General features: G+C 41.8%; 1 protein-coding gene across 3 annotated transcripts in view; it reads right to left on the reverse strand.

The window, feature by feature from the left end:
• LOC121364104 (glypican-5-like) overlaps positions 1-22,976 on the reverse strand; it is a 343,722-nt gene that overhangs the window by 134,830 nt on the left and 185,916 nt on the right. For all 3 annotated transcript variants that reach the window (XM_041487095.1, XM_041487094.1, XM_041487096.1), the window contains one exon: positions 14,673-14,793. In XM_041487095.1, coding sequence (XP_041343029.1) covers positions 14,673-14,793 — 121 coding nt within the window. The remainder of the gene's footprint in view (positions 1-14,672; positions 14,794-22,976) is intronic.

Genomic DNA, 22,976 nt, shown 5'->3' on the forward strand with positions numbered 1-22,976 from the left:
GCTCAAGCTGTTGGAGATATTTCATCTGATTTCTGTCTCATCCAAAACTCTGTATAAAGCCACAGTGAGGAATAGCATCCTCAAACCACAGACTGAGCTGCCACCAAGCACTGTGGACTTGCAGGTGCTAACAAGCACTTTGGGGTGAGGGAGGGGCTCAGAAGGAAAAAGACAAAATTCTTCTTCAGTCCCTCATGTTGTCAGGACTCATGTTGCAATTTTCTGTTCAGTCCTAGGCTGGAAAACTAAAATACAGCACATCTGAATTTTTAGGATTTTGTGTTCTTTAAGAAATCAATGTCATTTTTTTCTGCAGGAGCCAGACTAATCCTGCCTTCTCCCACTTCTCTTATGGGGCTTCCAAAATGGTGGGAGAAACTTGGCTGATTTAACTGCAGCAATGGAACTGTTCTGTGCTTGTAGCTGTGGTTGTCAAGGGTTTAACCCACATCCAAGGCAGAAGCCAGGGACTAACTTTGAATTTGCTAAATCTCCCTCTTACTGCTCTTCCCTCTGACAGACACCGAGCTTCCAGCTTTGCTAAATTCATATTACTGAGCACTTTGAATGGTTGATACAACCAGAACAGAGGGATGCTGAGACTGACCTGAATTCTGGGGTTTGCAGTAAACTGCCACATCCCCAAACTGCATCTCCACCCACCTGGCTCTTCCTGGGAGCAGCATGGCCAAGGCTCCCCCACACCCCCACAGGCAGATGGGTGCTTCACACACGTGGGGCTTCTGCTCCACCCTGCTCCTGTCACCCACTTACCACAGGCAAAATTAAACATTTCATTCACAGCAGGGATGAGAGCAAGGGAGAGCGAAAAAAGGAGAGTATGAGAGAACCAGTGCCCTCCCTTATCATCTGAAGTCTGTCCACAGCCATTTTCGCTCCACCTTGGGAACATCCTCTGACACCCAGACCCACAATATGAATAGAGACCAGCCCAGACTTGCTCTTTTTAGATACTTTCTAATCCCACATAAAAAAAATGTTGTTGAAATCTGCCCTGGGATGCAACCAATCTCCTCAGGTTTTCTCCACACACCAAAATTTCCTTGGATTCAAGGTTCTAGCAAATGATCTTGTTGTTTCTCTGTGTACCAGCCAGAAGAACAAATGTATTGATCATATGAACTCTCTGAAACTGCCAGAGCCTGACAGCAGGCAGCACAGCAACTGCACACACTTTAGCTCCTTTTCACCAGTTGAACTCCAGCTTGACCATTCATATGGAACAATTTTAGCTCACCCCAGATTACAGCCATTCAAATTTTTCCCTGCCTGAATGATAAAAAAAAGCATCCACACACAAACCTACTCTCAGTTAATGAGAACAGCACCATGCCAGAGTCCCAGCTGATGGTGTGCACAGGCAGTTCCCAGGCTGAACACAGAGCCCTGCATCCCCTGCCCTCCTCACATGCTCAGAGTGCATCACTCAGGCATTCCTTCCATGAATCTTTCCCAGGAGTCAAGCTGCCGTATGTGCTAACCTGTCAGTGTAGCCCAAAACGCCCTGAAACAGGAGGAATGGGCAAGGAGAGAAACCTCCTGCACAGCTGAACAGGCTGAGGAAATGTGCTTGGGCTCCATCACTTCCAAACGCGGCTGGAGGAGCAGACAGGCAGGACAGCTTGGGCTGCCTCGAAGAACACAGCCCAGAAATGTCAAAGCCTTTACTGGAACTGAAATGTTGCTCAGAGCTACTTTTTGCCTCCTTATTAAATAAGGCACTTTCTTATTTTCCTGGGCCCTACCTCTCACGGGTTTTACATTGCACCCTTTAACTCTTCTAATTGACTTTCACATGTCATAATTTCTCCTCCATTCACTTCAGTATTTTTTTTTTTCTTACTTCTGCTACCTTTGAAACTGCAAAGTGTTTTTTCTTTGCCCACTGACCTGAGATGGTTTATGACCAGCTAATCCCATTTCCTGAGTGTGCACTCATGACTTTTCTGGCTTTTACCATTACACTTCGAAGTTAAAGAGAAACTTCTTATTTCCAAAAGAAATTATTCACATTTTCAAAGTAATGGAATATATTTAGTTCTGCTTGACCATCTCAGAATTAAGTAGCAATTTATTATATTTTGTTTGGATTATTAGTTAATATATCATATTACCAACACAGAAAGTATTCCGTATGGCTGGTTACTGGTGTGCAATTTGTAGTCTACCAAGTGCTTGGAAGTGATTAGCAAAGCTAGACAAAAAAAACCCTCAAAAATATTTTAACCAATAACTAAAATAATCTTTATAATCAGGAAGTATAATATTGCTTCATATGGTTCATAAACACTCTAACTGAAGTCCAAAATTGAACTTTAATACTCAGACTGATTAATTTTATACACCTCAGTTAGAACTTCTGTATGGCGCTGCATGACTCAGAATTACCCTTGAGATCAGAACTTCAAGCAACACAGCTCCTTAACATTAAACTTTTATTTGAGGGACTGGTATAAGTGGTCAGCTTCATCAGGGGGTTCCAAGTGCCTGCAGCTCACCACAGCCCCTGGCCGCTTTATGACTTCATCCAGCCCCAATTACAAGGCCTAAGACAAACCTCAAGCTTTCCATTTACCCTTCTGAAACCCATTTGATATTATTAGATTCTCTTATTTCAAATGCCACATCAAACATGGCTCAGCTTCATTTTCCTGCAGCGAAGCACGAGACATATTTCATTATGTTCCCCAATAATGACATTGTTTGTCTCCAGTTCACTCCCATGAACATGTCACTTTGAAAAACTGCTGGGAGAGGCTCCTCTTATAGGTCCTGAAAGCAAACAAGACACAGCCCTGTTGAGCACTTTCTGATTCTGTTTGCAAGGCTGATCACTTGTATCTGGACATATGGCAGCATTCAAAACACTCCCTGCTTCCTTATCAGCAGGCTACATTCTGCTTATTTGCTTCTGGCTATTAAAAGCTCTGCTGAAATTTGACTATCACTTGAATCCACTTCAATTAGTTATTAGGCATACTTTTATAACTGTGAAAAAGTCCTCATCACATAGATAAATAATCTTCCATATCAGAATTATTAATAAATTAGAGCTGGAAACCTTTCCTAAATGTTGGAAACAACAGATTGTGTGCATCAGGGAATTCTTCTTTTAGTTACACACGTTAAAATCATGTAGAGGGCAACCTAAATTCATCTTCAGATGCGCCTGAACTGTGTAAGACTGAGGACACATTGTGGCTGCTTCTCAACAATTCAAGCCTGTAGCCTGTCCCTCTGGGGGTGTCTGTGTGTGCTGGGGTTTGCACACCCCTGTGAGCCTCACACACACCTCACACACCTGGGCAGGAGCACGAGAGGGGAAAACCGGGGGGCTGAAGGAGAGTGGGCTGGCAGGGGTGACTGTGAGCCTCACCACAGGACCCTCCCAACTCCCCTTGTTGTTGATGCAGGAGGGTAATGGAGTAAAAGCCTGAAGATTTTGATTGATCTTCTCAAAGAACGCAACAAATACACCAAGAGCTCAGCTTCAGAAGGCTCACAGGCCCTGCATCTCGCTTGTTTCTGAGCATGCATACAGCTGGAATTCCACACAGTGTCAACAGCCAGAGGAATTATTTACATCTTTCAAGTTAGGGACACAGGTAAAGATTGATTCTGGGCTTGAGCACGTTACACATGCTGGCTCTTGTTTGCTTTCCTGACCAATGTTACCTTTTGCAAACACTGCCCATGGCTGCTGTATGAACTTCCCGAGGGCTCTGAGCTGCGTGAGAGGCAGAGCGCTGCCCTGCTGCCCTGCCCCACCGCAGGCACCTCCTGCACCTGCCCGGGAGGCTCCTGAGCACTAAGCCCAAACCCCTGGGCTGGGGAAGCCCCCGGCCGAGATGTGGGGGAGCACGGACTGCCCGGAGGATGGCTCTGCTCCAGAGTGACGCCTGGGCTCTGCACAGCCCCCAGGCCAGCCGTGATGGAAGTGTGCAATTCCTGCACATGAATCACTGCCTCTCGTTCCTCACTTCGCTGTCGGTGTTAAGACAACACCAAGGCTCCCCACTCCTGAAGGACTCAGAATGGTCTCCTGGGCCACTGTTCTGCATAATGACAAGTTCATCCATGACATCTGGGACTGGGAATACTCAGCTCCAAGTAGAGCCACTCCCACATAACTGTACTGAGGCACGGGCTCATTTCAGATGCAGCAAAAAGGCAAGTGAAATAAATGTATTATCTCATTTAAAATGCATACAGTCCCGGGAAGCAGGATAGATTGGAGGTGTCACTGAACAGTGCACAGTAAATAAATCATATTTGCAATGCAAGGCACTCCAGCCAGCCAAAGCCTGAGGTGGTTAGGGGCATAGAAACTGAGGGCCTGGACGTTTTCAGGTCTACAGAGCTCCAATCTTTAAGCAGCATTTTCCACCATGAAATCACCATTAAAGGTAGAAATCCCATCTGTGTTCAGGAAGCAGAGCTGTCTGCAAACCCACCAGAGCTGTAGCACACAGGCTCTTACACACTGTGCCTCATTGCTATTCAAATAATGAGCAAATGGCTCCTTGCTGTAACACCCCAGGCTTTCCCAGCACCATGTGCACAGCAAATTCTGCTCCAGCCCACCAGAGTATGCAAATCCTGTGCTCTGAAAATGAAGTGCCTGCTGCTTAATCAGTACTCTCCATTTATTTATGTCTACCTGTCTGCTGGGAATCCAGGTCCCAACAGGAATCAGCTTCACACAAGGTATGGAGACACTCTGTCTGCCTTGGCTGTCATTTCCTTTGGATGTTTTCCTATAGGAAGCAGGAACTTCCAGGTGTCTCACTACTGAGCCACATGAATGCCCCTGCTTTATACACTACAACATATTTCAGAGTATAAAGGTATAAAGTGTCTATTCTGTGCCCAAGACTTATTGTCCTTGAACTCAAGCTGGACCCTAAGAACACAATAAACAGGAAGAAGTGAGGCATTTAAGAGTAGTATACTTATTTTCATAGAGATAAGCAAGCAAGCAAACACAAAGCAGAGGGGCACCAGGGAAGAGATGGAATCTCTCCCTCTGGAATGATGCAGGACCTGGTTTTACAGGGCCCTGGATAACCTAATCTAAAGCCCTGCTTTCAACAGAAGGCTGGATTGTCTCCAGACTGTCCCTTCCAATCTCAAATTATCTACTATTCTGTAGTAACTTTACAGTCTAGTAAATGCTGGTACAAGATGCTAGAAGACTCAGAATTAAAATATATGCCTCTAAAAATACTTTTATTGCTAATGCACTCTGAAAAAAAAAAAAAAAGCCTTTAATCTCAGCTGACTATTAGATGACAGCCATTCCCTTCTCTCTGTGCTCTGTGGGGGTCTCTGCATTTTGTCATTTAAGCACCATTTAAGTCAGCACACACAATGCTGGACCTAGACTTGCATAGAAGGCTGAGGAAGGGCTGATTTTTACCATTCCTAACTATCCAGATAGCACAATGTGTTGAAACGCTGGTGGCTGCTGAGAATTTTAAACTTTCTGTACTGCCAGGCACTGATCCTCAGGAGAACACTGCATTTGACCTGAGGCCATGGAGAAGGCTTCCAAAATGGAATGACAGAACTGAAATTATGGGTGTGTGGTTTGAACAGAAGTGTGTGATATCACAGGGTGGAAAACTTAAGAGCTGAAGGGTTTAGAATATAGTAATATCTATAAAGCAAAATGGAGGTTTTAGGGCAGTGCCTGGTCCTTCTTCTTCACTTCTTCTCCATGGGTTTGGGTGGTTTTGTGTAAATGGACAGAAAAGTCCACATTGCAGACTTTGAGGGATTAGTTAGTGGGTTAAAAGTGAAACTAATTTAGGTGTCATTTCTTAATTGGATAGTTTAGCCTTAAAAGACCTCGAAGAAAAAGATAGTTAGCAGTTTTGTACCTTGTCAGTAGAATGCTGTAGAACACAGGACTTGTAAGACTGTAACATAGACAAGAACTAATAAACATCTGAGTCTGAAGATGAAATATCGTCTAGAGTGCCTTCAATCCCGACCTCGGCAGAAACAGAGAAAAGAAGCAAAAAAATCCAGAAAACAAAAAAACAACCAAAAAAGGCACTTGAGATGGCAGTTCATGCTGGGACTCAGTGTTTATTATTTCTTATCAGTAAAACAGTCTCACTACTGTGAGTTTGGCAGCTTTTCATTAGCAGGCACAGAATGGCTAACAATCTCTTGTTACAAGGTCTTTTAAGACTAAACTATCCAATTAAGAACTGACACCTAGGTTATTTTCCCTGTTAACCCAATAACTGATCCCAAAGAGCCCACAATGTGGATTTTTCTGCCCAGTTACAGAGTGCCACCCAAACCCAAGAAGAAGGAGGAAGAAGAAGCATGAAGAAGAAACCCAGGACAACACTCTGTGCCCTCCATCTTGCTTCCATCCGCAACATACTAAAAATCCCAAAACCTAAATTTCTCTCCAGGTGATACACCTACACTGCTCTCTACAATCTATTTCACACTTTTGTGGATTCTAATCTATCCTGAAGTAAACTTTCTAGGAAAATTTCTCCATGAATGAGGGTCAAAGTCAGTGCTCCCCTGGGGGTCAGGGCACCCCAGAGCAGACAGAGAAATATTCCCAGTGCTCTGGGTTTCTACAGGAGCCTTCTGCCATCCTAACCCTGACACACCTCTCCTCAGGGGCAGCTATTCCTGCTTCTCCAGGGAAACACTTCTCCCCAACAGCATTAATTGTGTGGCTGCCAGCCTGTTTTCTCCTTGTAGAGCTCAATGCACACTGATATCACTGCACATTGATATCACTGATCAGAATCCCCACAAAGAGCTTCCCATCAGACACCAGAGGCTGAGAATTACCTGCCAGCCTTACTGCTTGCTGGCTGACACGAGTGAGCCTGTAGTGAGCACAGCAGTGAGTTTTCTAGTCTTTTATTAATAAGGTACAAAATACCTAACTATTTCTTGTTATAAGGTTTTTAAAGTTAAACTATCTAATTAAGAAATGACACTTAAATTATTTTCACTTTTAACCTAATAACTAATCACTTGAAGTCTGCAATGGCAACTTTTCTGTCTAATTATAAAGAATTACCTAAACCTAAGAAGAAGAAGGAAAAAGGTAAAGAAGAACAACTAGCTAGTACTCTAAAACCTCTATCTTGCCTTATATATATTGCTGTACTTTAAAACTCCAAACTCCTAAGTTTTCTACTCTGTGATATTACACACTTGTAATTAAACTACACACCCATAATCTCAGTGCTATCAATCAATTTTGGAAGCCTTTTCTACAGCTTCAGGTCAAATGCAGTGCTCTCCTGGGGGTCAGAGTGTGTCAGCACAGAAAGTCTAAAATTCTCAGCATCCAGAACTCCAACACATGAGGTGTGAGATAACCATCTCATAGGGAGTATCACTTCTGTTTATAACTGTTTGCTTCTTATTTTTTGTCTCCTTGCTTTTGTGTCAGGACTTGGAGATTTGCAAAGAACGTGAGTTAGCTAATGTGAAAAGGTTTAGTAGGAATTTTACAAACCCTACCACACTCTCATTTTTACCATCTGTGACTTTTAGTAGCCTATAGATTAGTCTTTACCCTTCTTTTTTACTGGCTTTTCTTACCCATATTGAAATGTTTTGTTTCTGAAAATGAGCCTCATTTGAGTCACTTTTACAACTATTGAGTTAGTTGTATTATTTAAAGGAACAACAAGCTGAGTGTATCAGCTGATTTCATTCCACTGCAGACAGTCTGTGCCGTTTGCTCCTAACTCAATTCAGCCCTGTGCAGGTACAAGGGCAGCATGTGGGCTGAGCAGGAAAACCTAGCAAGGAATGCCTTTGGTCCTAGGAGACTTTGGCACAGTTTTCCATAAACACTGTTGCCGTTTTTTTGGGGTTATTTTTTTGTTTGTTTGTTTGTCGGGTGGTTGTTTTTTGATTTTTTTTTATTTTATTTTATTTTATTTTTTTGTTTGGTTTTTTTTCACAGGGACATGTGTAACGTAAACAATAAAGGGCTTCTGCTTGATGACACTGGCCAGTTGTTCAGGAATCCTGGATTTCCCACAGGAAGTGGCTGAACCCTTGAGCAGCATGAATCCACTCTTCAGCAGCAGTGCAGCTCCACTCAGGCTCTACAGAGCAAGGCTGGGCTTTAGATGGCCTCAGCCCTCTCCTCCCCTGCTTTTTCTGCCTGGCTGTTCCCTTCAGCAGCAGAACAGAAAGAGAGGAAAATGACCCTGCTCTTGCTTTTGGACAATGATCAATTAATTGTTTAAAGACCTTTACTCTACCTAAAGAAAACAATGATTAGCCCATAAAGCTCTGCTTTCTTTTCCTATTATGCTAAACTCACCACCTCCAAAAATAAGCATGTTATTGTACCTCAGGAATTAGATCAAAAGTAAATACCATGATCTCACTTCTAATGGTAATTACTTAAACAATGCATGTAACTCAGAATTACTGGAGTGATCAGAAAAATATAGGTAAAACAAGAAAATAAGTATTTACATAAAAGAGAAATTGTAATTTCAGTTAATTCAATGATGACTGCTGACTTTCTGACTATAAAAAACCAATTCTCAACAAAACAAATAGGCCAGATCCACGAGTCCCCCTCCCCTGTGAGACCCCCAGAAAGGGGAGTGCAGCAACAGCCCCTGGCCTTGGGTGCTCACTGCAGCCCTGGAGTTCCCACCCTGCCCTGGTCAGCTCACAGCAGATCCCTCACCATCCTCTCCTCAGCAATTCCACCAGAGCATCCAAAACACTCCCCAGGGCTCAGCTTTCACTCAGCAGCTGCAAGAACTGGGCACCCACCCCAAGGGACAGACCCATAATTGTTTTTTCTTTGAGTAAGACTCTCCCAGCTATGTTCTCCTGTGAGTGAAATGCTCTGGCTCAGTTCTAGATTGGAACAGTAGCTCTGCCCTCCTCTCCCCCACTTGGCTCAAGTCACTTCTGAGATTCAAGATGTGATTTTGATTTATTAAGACTAATTTCCCACAATAAGCAAAACAAAACACATACAATGGTCCATCTGGGCAAATAATTTCTGAGAAGGCTTGCAAGACAAATAGCACAGCACACTCTGGGACACAACACATGAATAATAAAAGGCCATTTTAGCATTATATATTTGCTAGCATATAATAAGATGTGGTGGATTTACACTGGGGTTTAGATTTGTCTTGTTTTAAAATGCTAAATTCTACTTCAGTGGAGCCAGTATTTCACATTACTGTTTCTACTGAAATCCTGATGCTGGTTCTAGTACTAAAAGGTAATTTCTCAATTCTAATTAAAAATATTTAATTCTATCTCAAGTCACTATGTTTAACAAAACCAAACAAATAACCTGCAGCCCTCAGACCAGCAGAAGTTCACTGATTTCAGCAGGGATGATAGATACCTCAATTAGCACCAAATTACAATTTTAACATAAGCTGCCCATAAAACAATGTTCCAGTGATGTTTTTTCAGTGCACTGGACTGGAAAGAATTCTCCTGCTCTGATTCATGGACAAACCTCTGGCTTTGACAGGAGCTTTAGTGCCACAACAGAACCAAGGTTAGAGCTTCCAAACTACCTTTCCTTTTAAAATCTAAGAGAGAAGAAAACCACTGCCCACAGCCTGGAGCTGCCCAGCCCTGGATGAGGAGATCCCACATCTCCAGATGAACAGCCCAGTGACCAAATCACTGTCAGCTGCTCTGCTTTTACAAATACATAGATATATATATGTGTTTCCCAAGAAATACAAGAGACCACACAGAGGAAGATCATTCTCAGTCTTTGAGTAAATTGGATTGTTTCAAGCATTGGGATGAATTGTTTCATTGCATATGGATTGTGAAAAAGATCGTAACCTGTCTCAGAGCTGAACATTCAGCATCTAGATCTGGAAGCAAAGACATGTTTGACTTGGCAGGGGAGAAGAAAAACTGCTCATGAATCCAATAAGGACAAAGATATTGAAAAAAAAAAAAAAACAGGATGAGAAACAAACTTTGTATAACTGATGAAGTAATCTGAGATGATAGTTTATTTGACTATAAGGGTAAACAATTTTTATACAGCAGGGCAGGAAATAAAAAACCAAAACAATACAGTTCATTTGGTCTTTCCTGGTCTTCACAAGATCCTAAATATAATTGTTTCAGGTTTCCTTAATTCTGTCTTTATTTTCTTCTAGTATGTGCATGTCTTGGTGCTATTCATTAATCAGCCAATAAATGTGGTATTAATTCAATTATCCCTGCTGTTTGCTTTGGGAGACAGAGGTGCTGAGGGCTGTTAATGCCTTCCCAGTGAAGTGAATTCAAAAAGGACCAGCACAGCTGCAGAGGTGCTTCCTTCAATGAAAAAGTGCCTTTTGCCTGACTGCAGCCAAGCTGAGCAAGATCCACCTCTGCAGGCTCCCTGCCCCAGAGCCTGGCACAGCTGCCCTGGAGGGCTGACACCTCTGCTGTGTCCTGAGGGAAATGCCATTGCTGTGACAGTGACAGCTCCGGGGAGGGATGTGGGGGACAAGCAGTGGTACCTGTTCAAAGCCTGTGGGGGCTTGGAAATGCCAGGGCACAGAAGCAGGAAAGCAACAATCTTTCTTAGGTGATGCCTTTCCTTCCATGCTTTCACTGGATGAAACCAAGAACAGAAAATTCTGAATCCTTGTCCAAGTCAGCTACAACTTTGGCTAAAAATCAAACCAACTTGTCTCCACTCATATCTTATATAAAAACTCTACAACGTAATAAATTTTATAGATGTCTCAAAAAATACACACTTTTAAATTAAGTACTACTTAAATTATTTATTGTATTATTCCCTATTGTATAACTCAACTGAATTCACTTTCAAGATTAAATTATGGCTGGCTCATATTATTGGAATGAAACATCTCAATGCTGCTGCTTTGAACTCTGCTCTAACAGAATCCTCTGTATAGAAGTCTGAAAGGAATTAAGTTACATGCATTTCTTAGTTCAGCTGGCAGATCCAGGAGACTTTGGCAGAGAGAAAAAAAATAAAATACATGAGTCCACATTCAGAAAGATTTGCTTTGACATTACTCTCATTTTCTGCACTAGGTTATTGCACTGCCTTGAACTCCAGCCATGCCCTGAGAATTCATCTCTGACAAGAGCAAAACACAGATTCACAAAACCTGTCAAGAGTAGATTTAGGCTGACAAAAACCAAATAAGTCAAACCTGTATGATACTTATTATATTATAATCCCTTGAGAATGCTGATACCTCCCTGCTAGTAAAGGTAGAGTCACAGCTTTTTCACTTTTCCCATCATTCTCATTTCTTCTCAGGGCAATTGATCCTTGAGCATTTCTAACCTTGGCCTGAGAACCAGTTTAGTCTGAACTATGAAAAGCATTAGGCTGAAGAAACACATTGAAACATTTAAGTGTGATTTTGTGGCAAGAAGCAGCACTCAAAAAAGGTGCAATGGGGGATTATTGTGTGTAATATCAGTTGTGGTTCACACCTGCTCTATTCACAAAAAAGAGGGAGGAAAAGATGTTATTCCTGCTGCTTTTTTTCCCAATCAACCTGGGACTTCACTTGATCTGTTTTTACATTACTAGAAGTTGCTGTAAATTGTAGCTCAGTAATTCTATTGATATGTGAATCAGCCACTAACAATAAACCCTTCAACCACCTTATCTGTCAGGGATGCAAATAACAGTAATTGTTGAATAATATTCTCTAAATTTCACTTTACTTCCAGCTTTGCCAAGTGGATATAAAATAGCCTGCTATTTGCATAACCATTTTAGGAAAAAAAAACAACAACGATGTGCTGAGGATTTAAGTCCCAGATGAAAAAAAAAAAAAAAAAAAGAGGAGCTTCTATAATCTCCAACAAAGTGGCATTTCAGCCTAAATGACAGCAGAAATGGAAGCTGCCTTGCATACAGATTATTTGTAACATGCTGGGGCTGGGATGCCACAAACAGAACAGCAGCAGGACAAGAGTTTTGTTCACATCCACAGGATTTCGGGTCAATGAAGTTATTGGATCTTTTACCTTTGTGGACATAACACGGAGCTCACAAAGAAAGGGCAAAGCCAGTCAGGGTGGGATTTGAATGAGGAAATTTTTGGCTGCTCCTGCCTGGCCAGTGGCCAAGTCCTGCTGGCCTGACAGGGGCTGCTCAGGGAGGAGGAGGAGTGGAAGAAGAAGGTGGAAGTGAAATCATCACAGACAGCGGGGTTAGATTTGCTCCAGAAAATGTTAGGAACTGCTGAGCTAAGGCAGACCTTTTAGGAAAATTCATCCTGTTGATTTGAACATAGCTCTCCCCAGCCTCAGCAAACTGATCCAGCAGCAGGTTATTCTGATTTCAAACACCTCTGAAAACCAGAGAGAAAGTGAAATCCAAAAGGTCCAGGCTCCCTGAGGGACAGACCCAGCACGGCTGGCGCTCGTTTCCTTGAGACACAAATGTTATTCCTTTAAAAATCTCATCACACCTTTCTCTTCTCCATGGATATGCTTTCCTCTGGATAGTTTAGCAACATTACTGAAGTGGTAGGAGATTGCTGGGGCCCAGGCACACCAAATCACCTCTGATGCACATTGTGGGCATGGCTTTGCTCTCTGCTCCCCAGGCTTCCTGCCCCTCTGGGACTGCTTCTGTGTGCAACCACTGCTCCTAACAGTGCTGCTAATGTGTACAGACAACACCTTATTTGAGCAGTGTTTACATTTCACCCTGCACATCACTTAAAAAAAAATTAAAATGTATTCCTATGAAAAAGTTCAATTTGTCCATAAAATTAGGAATAGAATTCTGTATAACTCTACAGTCTACACACACTATTGACACTTTAGACTCCTGATTTAATTGGCTTTTCAGTGTCAGTTTTTATTTGTACAATAATATCACAACTGAAACAAAAATCCAAGAAGAAGAAAACAGCTACATGTGTTTGATGTTGTATGTGAAAGCCTCAGATATTTAGCAACTTCTTTGATGCTTTGATCTCCAAAGAAATCTTACTAAAATTATGATCAAAGGATTTTATATTATTCTAAGTACTTAAGAACAAACCATCTTAGGGCAATAATCAGTATTCTGTTTAATCCTTCACCCTTGGAATCCATTATTGCTAAGCACCTCAATCTCATGGGAGTTACATTTACTTAACCAAGATATTCTCCTGAAACTGTTACAAGTACCAAAAAGCAACATTTCCAACTCACAGACAAAGCCAAGAGCTGCATTTTATTCTGCTGGCTAAAAAGTGTTTTTTGAGACTGTTTTTAAAATGCATGTAAGTTAAGAAAATTGGTATGCAGCTCAGACCAGGCAGATTTTTATTCTTCTACAGCAGACAAAGAAATAGAATTTCCAATACACAACTACTTTTGATTTAATCTATTTCTAACTATTTCCTATTGTCAGTGTTTATAGAGCACTATTACACAGATGGATATATCTAATATTTATAAAGTAAATTAACACTCTACTTTATAACATGCAAAGACAGATAAATAATGAATTATCCTTTTCATCAATCTGACCACATAATGCCTATTTCAGTGCAATATTAAGTACTGCACCAGACTGGTTGTTGAAATCCCCCATGGTGAGTTCAATCAAACAGAGTGATACAAAGCATCCCTAAACTGCAGTCTTCAGAACAGGAGAATAATAGAGACCAGCAAGATTTAACAGAAACACTAATTACAGCTCAGATTATGTATTTATAGACTTGGTTGACGAGAGGTAAGGAGGTAAGGAGCATTTTTTTACAAGCAAGTAGAGGAATTCCTGACTCCCAGTCCGAGTCCAAGCCTTAACAACCTGCCAGCTCCTGCCTGAGCAACTCCCCCCAGTTTTACCTGTGCAGATTGTTCTTCCTCCTGCACACCCCCCACCAGGGTGGGTTTCCCACCATTCCTATCCCCACACTCCTCTGCTCTTTAATGGTGCAAGGTGATGAGCAGACTGACGTGCACACACCTCTGCTGAGAGCATCCCTGCAGGCTGGCAGCAGAACATCCTGCTCTAAGTGAAAATCAATCTTGTTAAAGCTGCTGGCTGCAGCTCTGGAGCTCCCAGAGCAGCTCAGGCAGGAGCACAGGGAGCCACACTCAGCTCGGGATGGCAGCAGCACCAGGAGTGCCATGGGTGTGCCCAGAGAAGAGGCAGATAAACTTTCCTAGGCATTGCTCCGTGAAGTTCTGGGGAAGTCCAGAGAAGGAATTAAAGCAATTCTTAATCTTTGCAGCTGGTGTTTACACCAAGAGGGTGGTGTGTCTAATGAGCCACTGGAGTGAGGGATATTGACTGAGCACCAGTCAGGTCCATCTGTATCACAACTGTCTATAAAGTCTGCGGTTTTTAATGAACTCAGCTTGTTCCACCACGAAGAAAATAGAGTCCCATGTCATTTATTCCAGTGCCACCTGCATCTGTGGGACCCACACAGATGGCAGAGGCAGGCACAGCTTAATCACATCTCTGACAAACCTGAAGGTTACCTGGCCTTTTGGGCAGACGAAGGCCTGTGAAGGAAATGGTTTTTTAGGGGAAAGGTGAAAATTCCTCAGTCCTGGAAGGCAGAATGTGATGATGGAACATGAATCTCCACCTGGAGATCTTACCTTCAGCTCCATGATAAAATGGTTTTGTCTTGGAAATTACTTACTTGATTAAAGTGCTGAAGTTTATCAATTAAATTTTTGATGAGTGGGTCAAATCCTCTGACTTTCAGTTCTGGATTATTAATTTGTGCCTTCAGTCCATTGGAAACAACTCTGCTGGTGTAACTGAAAACCAGAAGAAAGAACACATCAGTGAGTGGAACCACATCCACCAGAATCAAGAATTGTGTTACAGGGGACTTACAAAAAGAAAATGTTTTGCAAATGGGAATGAAATTTATTATAAATATTTATGTTTTAAAATACACCAACCGGAATAAAAGTCACAGTTTCTTGCAGTATCATTTACCACTTTAAACTATTCAAGTCATGAACCAACAGCAATTTCATAAACCATGGAGAGGTTTGTTTCATTCATAATTTAATATTTGAACCTCTGTAACTAACATTCTCAAGTTCTTCCATGCAGCAGTCAAAGCTGATTGCTTCCAAAAATTTACTCTATTGTTATTGCAGAAACTCGGGGCATTTGAGACAGAAATTCTGTTTTATGAGACTGAAGCAAATTCCAACAAAAGGGGGGTGTGATTTGAAAAAATTCATAATCAAAGTGTGAACTGGAGTCCTCTTGCTGAGCTGGGGACACTGGGGACAAACTCTCTGGGGACACTGCATGGCAGCAGACTGCTCTCACTGCCTGGTGCTGAGCAGCTCCTGCCAGTCCTTGCTGGGAACACCCCACAAAGGTATTCTCAAGTCCTGCTTGGGCTGGGGCTCCACCAGGGCTCCTTCATGGGGAAAATTTGGGGTTGTGCCCCCTTGGTCTCTACTTCTCTGTCTGTACCACAGGTGAGGAGCTGAATCCACCAGTGTTTGCTGAGCCCAGTGCTGCATGGATGCATCCAGACTCCTTCAGATTTCCTCCAGCATTTATCTGGGTACAATTTAAGCTCCACAGAGCTACAGAGCAGCCTTTTTTGGAGAGTCATGGCTTTTTAGGGTTGTATGAACCCCTGAGTTCAGCATTCACTTGTAACAAAGGACATCGGGGATGTTTTGTGTGACCAGCTTTGAACTGGACAAGTGTTCACAAACCAAACTCTCCCAGACTCTCACACACACAGGGAGGATCTCATTAAAGACTCCAAGTGGCATCTCTGTGAGTGAGGGAGCACTGGCTCTGCTCCTCTGGACTGAAATGTGGAGAGGAACATCCTGCTCCATCTTTCCCTTTGATCATCCCCACACGCCTGGATATGCCAGATGTTCTCCTATCAGTGAATTCTTCACTGTGAACCACTTTGTGCTGAAGCTGAGGACAGCACTTCTGAGTAGAAAACAAGGCCCAAATTCTGTTGTAGAAAGGCAACAGAATGAACTCGGGGGAGACCTAGCTCCCCAGATATATTTGTCCTATCTTAGTTTCATTTAGGATGAGCACCAAATTTATACAAACTGCTGGCAGAACACACTGCAGAACACTGCTGCTAAAGGTGTGGCTTAGAAAAAGAAATTATTGAGAGTGGCCTGCTTTTTCAGTAAACTCAATAAATGTCACTTCTCAGGAAAAAAAAAAATTGTTTAACAGAGAATTGAGAAAAAACATGTTTTGCCTTAATAGCCAGAGAGTATTTAGAGGACAAATGGTAAGGAAAACCTTTTGCACTGAGATGGTATTTTTTTGTTCACTGAGCCTTTTAAAGACAATGTTCTATTTTTTCTTGATAAGTAATTAATAAATGTGTAAACTAATCTGAAGGATAAACTTTGACAATACAATGGCACACCCAAAATGATGGCAGGGCTCAGATCTTAGAAGAAGACCCAGCTGTACTTGTGTCCTCAGGAAGAACCCAGCTAAACTATTACTCTGAAGCCAAGGGTGGTAGGGATTGTAAAAATCTACATCAAAGCATCTGGACAATATGACAACACTGCTGCACCTTACCTGCCTTTACCTTTATTCACAAATCATATTATTTGCTGAATGCTCAAATGATCATCATGTGATAATAAACACATGGTGACCCACTGGAGAAGTACAGGGACATGGGATACAGCTTCCTGAGATCATCTAGTTGTAAAACAGGAGAAATTTAATTTAATGGGTCAGCTCCTGGCCTCCACCAGTCTGTTTGGGGATTCCCTATGTCTGCTGCTTTGTCGGATCAGAAACTCATCCACAGCAGCAAAATGCAAGGGTTTTCCTTTTCACTGCTCTGCATTCAACCCCTGGTTAGAGCTGTTGGAATCTCTGGAGGCTTAAATCACTATAACCCAGGATAAAGAAACCTCTGAGTTGGCTGGGGTGTTTTTTGGCAAATGACATTGTTTTTTTCCCCATGAATCACCAGCCTCCATTAACTGCCCCTAAGTGCAATTACAAACCTACAGCAGTGCATGGAGTTTGCACAAACAGGGCCAGCTCAGAGACAGCAGCAGCACCAGTGCCAGAGCCCTCAAAGGGACCCAGAATGGGCAAAGCCAGGCTCAGCCACTCATACCTGCTGCTGCTGCTAAATCCTCCCTGCCACACACCATCACCAGGAGCACAGGGCCACTTGGAGTGAGTGAGTGAGTGAGTGAGTGAGTGAGTGAGTGAGTGAGTGAGTGAGTGACTTCACAGCCCATGCAGACAAAGGGGACCCCTGCACCCTCCAAGTCCTACACATGATTCAGGACTCCCTCTTTAAAGCTCTGCAGATATGCATGCATTATGCACAGATATTTTTGTTGTCCAGATTGTTCACAGCTAGATTCATCACACAGCTTAACTAAATTCCACGTGTCGGAGAGTGCATGGAATCTGTGTGAATCCTGCTTCAGCTCCTTCCCCTCCCTGGTGCCACCAGCAGCACATCACAAGTGGCCCAGCTCTGGTCTGCACTGTGACCTGCCCAAGTGGAAAAGCCCAGAAAACCAGCTGGAGTGGTGAAACAGATGGGATCTGCCCTGTCAATGGGGTAAAAAGCTGCTGGAAAAGGAGGCAAAAGACTTGCAGAGCACAAAGGCAGCTCTTGGGTTTTCCCATAATAATGTGTTGATCACAGTGGAGTTGTTCAACCAGTACCAACAGAAACGGTGAAAAAAATGCGTGGCAGATGACAAAATATTTCTGCTTAGATGCTGCTGTCTTGATGATGTATAATGTGTAATTCATGTTATAAAAACATGATTACAAGCTGTGCTGTCCTGTGTGCTCTCCCTGGGAGATCCCTGCTAGAACAACCCCGAGCCTGGGGAGATGGGGATTTCAGAGAAGAGGTGCTTCAGCCCTTGAGGAGGAGGAGACAGGGCAGAGAACTGCAGGAGAATTGCACACCCAGCAAGAAGGGAGCAATTCCCCAGCCCATCCCAGCCAAGAGCCACAGCCTGCATTAGAAGTGACCTTTTGTCCATCTGACCCAAAGCACCACCCTGCAGACTGCAGAGCCTTCTCCTACCTCTGTACCACCTTCAAATGCTTTGAAATAAACACTATACATTTCCTGAAAGATAATCTGATTACTTTACTTCTTTGCACTATCTAAACCATTTTTTTTGGTTGACATCAGATCCTGAATTACTGGAAATGTACATTAAGTAACATCAGGAATTGGCTTGCTTTATCTAATAACCTGCAATTTAACTGAAATATTGTAATACAGAATAGTTAACTCTGGTTACAGCTCTAGTACTTTATTCCAACTAAACCCAAAAATGTCAGCAGGAATATCCAGGAAAGCTGTATTAAAACGCTGTCACTGGAGCAATCCTGAAAGTAACTGCTACCCTGGAGCCCAGTGAACAGCTTGTGCAGACAGAATTTTAACCAGACCTCAAGCCTCAGGCCAATGTTATTCCATTGATTGATCAGGCTAAGCTATGATACTTTAAAAGAAAAAAACAAAAGCCAATTATAAAAAATAAAAAAAAAACCAACCAAAAAACAAAACAGCCTCCCAAACCCAGCCTTTCAGCATTTCAGAAGAACAGCATCAATTTTTTAGATCTTAGACAAGGCTCATCTCAAATTTAAAAAGATATAAAAAGTGAAATGCTGTTTACATATGGGATTGCATTTCAACTGAAGGCAGATATTTTTATTTCATCAATAAATAAAGATAAATTAAGATATCTGAGTAAAAAAGCCTATTTCAAGAAGCCAGATGTTGTTCTGAATGTGCCTTTTTTAATTTCTAATATAAAAAGGAAGCAAGGTACAGAGTTTTCTCAAAGTCAAATATGCCTTAAAAAAAAAAGGCAAGCATATAAAATAGAAATAACTTTGTATAATAAAATTATTTTCTAATAAAATATAAATAAATTTGAATTCCAGGGAAATGACTGCAGGAGTTGCAGTAGGGACAGCTATATTATATATATTATATATAATTATATATATATGTGTGTGTGTGTATATATATATTATATATATATAATATGTGCATATATATCTGTATATGATATATATTATATATAAAATACATATAACATTAATATACACTAAATCATAATTAAAATGTATATATAATATAATATAATATAATATTATATAATATAATATAATATAATATTATATAATATATAGAATATAAATAATATAAATATAACCAGTAGTGACATTTAGCCACAGAAGCCCAAGAGACAGGGCACTGTCCTTGCTGTTTTCACACCCCTTCCCTGCACACACCCCAGCAGCCAGGATGCTGTGGGCAGCTTTTCCAAGCATTATCCAGGGATTATGGAGCAAGACCCCAGCACATCCCACACAGCTGGAAACAAGCACTGAGCATTTCAGGATTGACTGTGTTGGAAATTCAGGACACCTGGAACATGAACTTCATCTCAAGGCAGATTTCTTCATTTTAATTTTCTGTTCTCTGCTTGAGTATTTGACCCAACACTGCTGAGCTAAAGGCATCAAATTTTTTATTCAATTTTTATTGAATTATGGCATAAATGAGGTATCAATCATCACATGGCAAAGCTGAAAATCTGAGCCTTAGAGTCAGCTCATAGGAATCCAGGAAGTGCAGCAAGCATCTCTATGGGACAAAATCTGCTTTTGATGAAATCATTTGTCATACAACCTTAAGAGCTGCCATATATGTAGAAGAAGACTAAAATTCACTGTTCAGAAAATTTAATATATATTTACTGAGATGTTTCTAATTTTGTGATCACATTTAAAAAAAGAATTACACACTATACATCAAGACAGCAGTATCTAAGCAGAAATATTTTGTCATCTGCCATGCATTTTTTTCATTTTTGTTGGTAATGGTTGAGTAATTCCACTGTGATCAGCAAGGGCTAAAGCAGCAACACCTTTCTGAGACACACTGGGAAGTACAAACTCTTCCTGAGACTCGAAAAATCACATCTCACCATTTATTTCTTTGGTGTTATAAAAATGTGACTGTCCTATTTTCTGTACAAATGTAAAAAAAAAAAAAAACATTCACTAAGAGAAGAACACACTGGAAATCTGCAGACTGGAGCACCTAAAAGAAAATACCTGCTTTCTCAGCCTTCTCAAACTCAACCTGCTAAAGCCAGAGAGCTCTGGAGTGATTGTCTAATATTTTTTTTCCAGTCATTTTCCAGCAAAATCATAAAGTGTTGAGACAAAGAGAGACTTTACAGCAATCATTTCACATCAGCTCTGCTTCCTTCATCTCTGGGCATAACTTACTAAGCAGGAAACCATCTCAGGATCTGTGCTGCCTGCAAAACCCCCAGGAGAAGAGGGCACTGAGCAGCCAGCACCAGAGGGAACTGAAATGGTGAATTTGTGATTGCCAGGCTGCAGCAGCCTGTTTGCTCCAGCAAAAGCCTCAGCACGGTGCCAGAGCAGCCACCACCCACCCCTGAGTGACTCAGAGGTTAAAGGGGGATGGGGAGAGGCAAGGGAAGAGCTCTCAATGTGCCATTTAGAAAGGAGCAATGAGAAATGTGGAGAAGCCACTTAACCAGCCTTGAGATGCTCTGGAAAACTTAATTCAGTTACATCAGGCACGGTTCACCAGATGGTGTGTTTTGTCTTGTATTTATTCATAATTTGACCCTTGGGCTGGAATGGTTTGCCTGAAATTCAATTGTGTGAATCCACTGATGATCTATACCAGTGTGTGGTGTCCCCAAATTAATAACTTTTGGACATTTCCCTTGCAGTTTTCAGATGCAGCCCCTGGAGCATGTGACCTTCTGACCTACAAGGCTCTGTAATCCTTGTTTTTTTCCCAATTCAGGGAACACAGAAACGTGCACCAACTAGTAAAAGCAGTGGCATAAGCTGCAGAGCTGCAGAATGTGACATAATTCATCAGGATTATCAGCTTTGATCTGACTGACCCCTCTGCCTACTCCTCCACACAGTGGCAGGAACAAGCAGAACACATGGCAAACAAATTCCTCCCCTGGTTTCACAGCTGCTCGTCACTCATGGGGAGCTCCAAGGAAAAAAAGAAAATGCTGTTTTCCTGAGCTGTTTGAGTTTGGACACAATGCTCCATGAGGAAAAGCCAGGCAGAGCAGGACTCCCCTCAAACTCAGCTTCCCCTGACAACAACAAACTGGAGAGGGGTGAGCCCCCAGCTCTCCTGAACCTTGGCACTAAAAGTGACCAACACACAGGCTGTGCTTCATCTGAGCAACTCCCACAAAAATGTCTCCAATCACACAATCTGTCATTTCTGAACCAGCTTAAATCTGGTTACACTCACTGAGCATCACATGGCTGAGAGATCTCCAAAAAGGGATGATCAACCCATGACCAGTACTGCTCTCTAAGGAACTAAGCTGCCAAAATAAACACTTCATTAAAAAAAAATAAAAAAAGAAAAAAAAATAAATACAACTTGATAAGTTTACTGGCATGTAATCAGCAACCATGGCTTGTTTTTGAGGAAACCATGGCATTTATGCCAGGGTACAATTCTGCTGGAGGAGCTGGAGTCACCAGGGTAAAATCTGGATGCACAAAGGAAAATGATTTCTTGTATTCTGAACAATGAGCTGAGCACAACTGCTGCAACATTCTCTGAGATAAAGGTTTCTCTTTTGAAAAATACCTATGCAAAGAGTTCATTTTGAAATATTAAGTAACTGCCAACAGACTACAAGAAAGCTCAAGTCTGGCACATAATGAGTTTAGCTGCCCTGAAGATTTTGTGAAGCAGAACTGACACGATGAGAATGCCATCTCTGCCAGAAGTATTCTAATGGGCTCCAGTGGAAGTTTCACAAATAATCTTATTTATTAGCAATTATGGAAAACGATGAGACAAATGCAGTGTGCTAATGAGATAATTAGAAAAGGAAAATCACAAAGCCAAATAGCATTTATAATGGTCTTTCTCCACTTCTACAAGGCTGAAAAAGAGCTCCTGTAGTCTAGATTATAAAGAGAGTTTTAAGATTGAAGCTAAAAAACCAAGTTACCAGATGGCTTTGAGTGACTGAGACCAACGAGAGAGTCTAGATGTAAGAGATGTCAGCCTCCAAAAAGATGTGTTCATCAGTTTGTCCAAAATCATGCTGAAAATGTACTGACTGGAGCTTCACAGAATATTGTAAATGCTTGAAGAGTGTTGCAAAAAAAAATCTTATTCCAGATTGTTGGTGGAACAACCTTCATTCTTTTCCTAGCTGTATTAAAAGTTACCTCAAGGCACACCACAAAAATTTGTAGAAGTTACTTGGAGAATCTTTATTATGTCAAGGGAAAGAAAGTACTTGCCTGGAATACTATCAGGTAGGAAAGCTCTTGAGTTTCCAGTGAAATAAACTCTTCAGGACACACAAATGTTACCTCTATACCCATCACACAGAATAGAATGAGCAATGAAAATGATACAAAGCCAAAAGCTGATAACCTAATTGGGAACTGGAGGCATAAAGAGCATTCCCCACTATAATGACTCGAGAAACAGAACAGAAAATAGAGTAATAAACAAAAAAAACATACTTATCAAAGTAACATCTGTGGCCATTCCTAAGGAAAAAGTAAAGCTCATCTGAAACACCTTTTCCTCAGCAATTCCCAGGCCAGGAGGGAGCCTTCCCTGAGTACAAACAGAACAGAGCCAGCACAAATCCTGAGGGAGAAAGGGATGCTGCCCCTCTTGCAGGCTGGCAGCCTTCACTCTGTTCTGCTGGGCACAGCAAATGGAAACAGGGGATGCCCAACTTCTGAACCTGCCAGAGGGAAAACACTGGTGGAAAACAGCACTGACTCAGCAGAGAGTACACTCTCAGGAGAGGAGAGGACTTGAACTCTTACAAGAAAAAAATAAAAGCAGAAATAAAATAAAAACAAAAACCAAACTCAGCAGAGAGAGAATGAGCATGGAGCACGGGTTCAC

The sequence above is a fragment of the Pyrgilauda ruficollis genome, unplaced genomic scaffold (assembly GCF_017590135.1).
Source record: "Pyrgilauda ruficollis isolate IOZ18807 unplaced genomic scaffold, ASM1759013v1 scaffold79, whole genome shotgun sequence".
Lineage (NCBI taxonomy): Eukaryota > Metazoa > Chordata > Aves > Passeriformes > Passeridae > Pyrgilauda > Pyrgilauda ruficollis.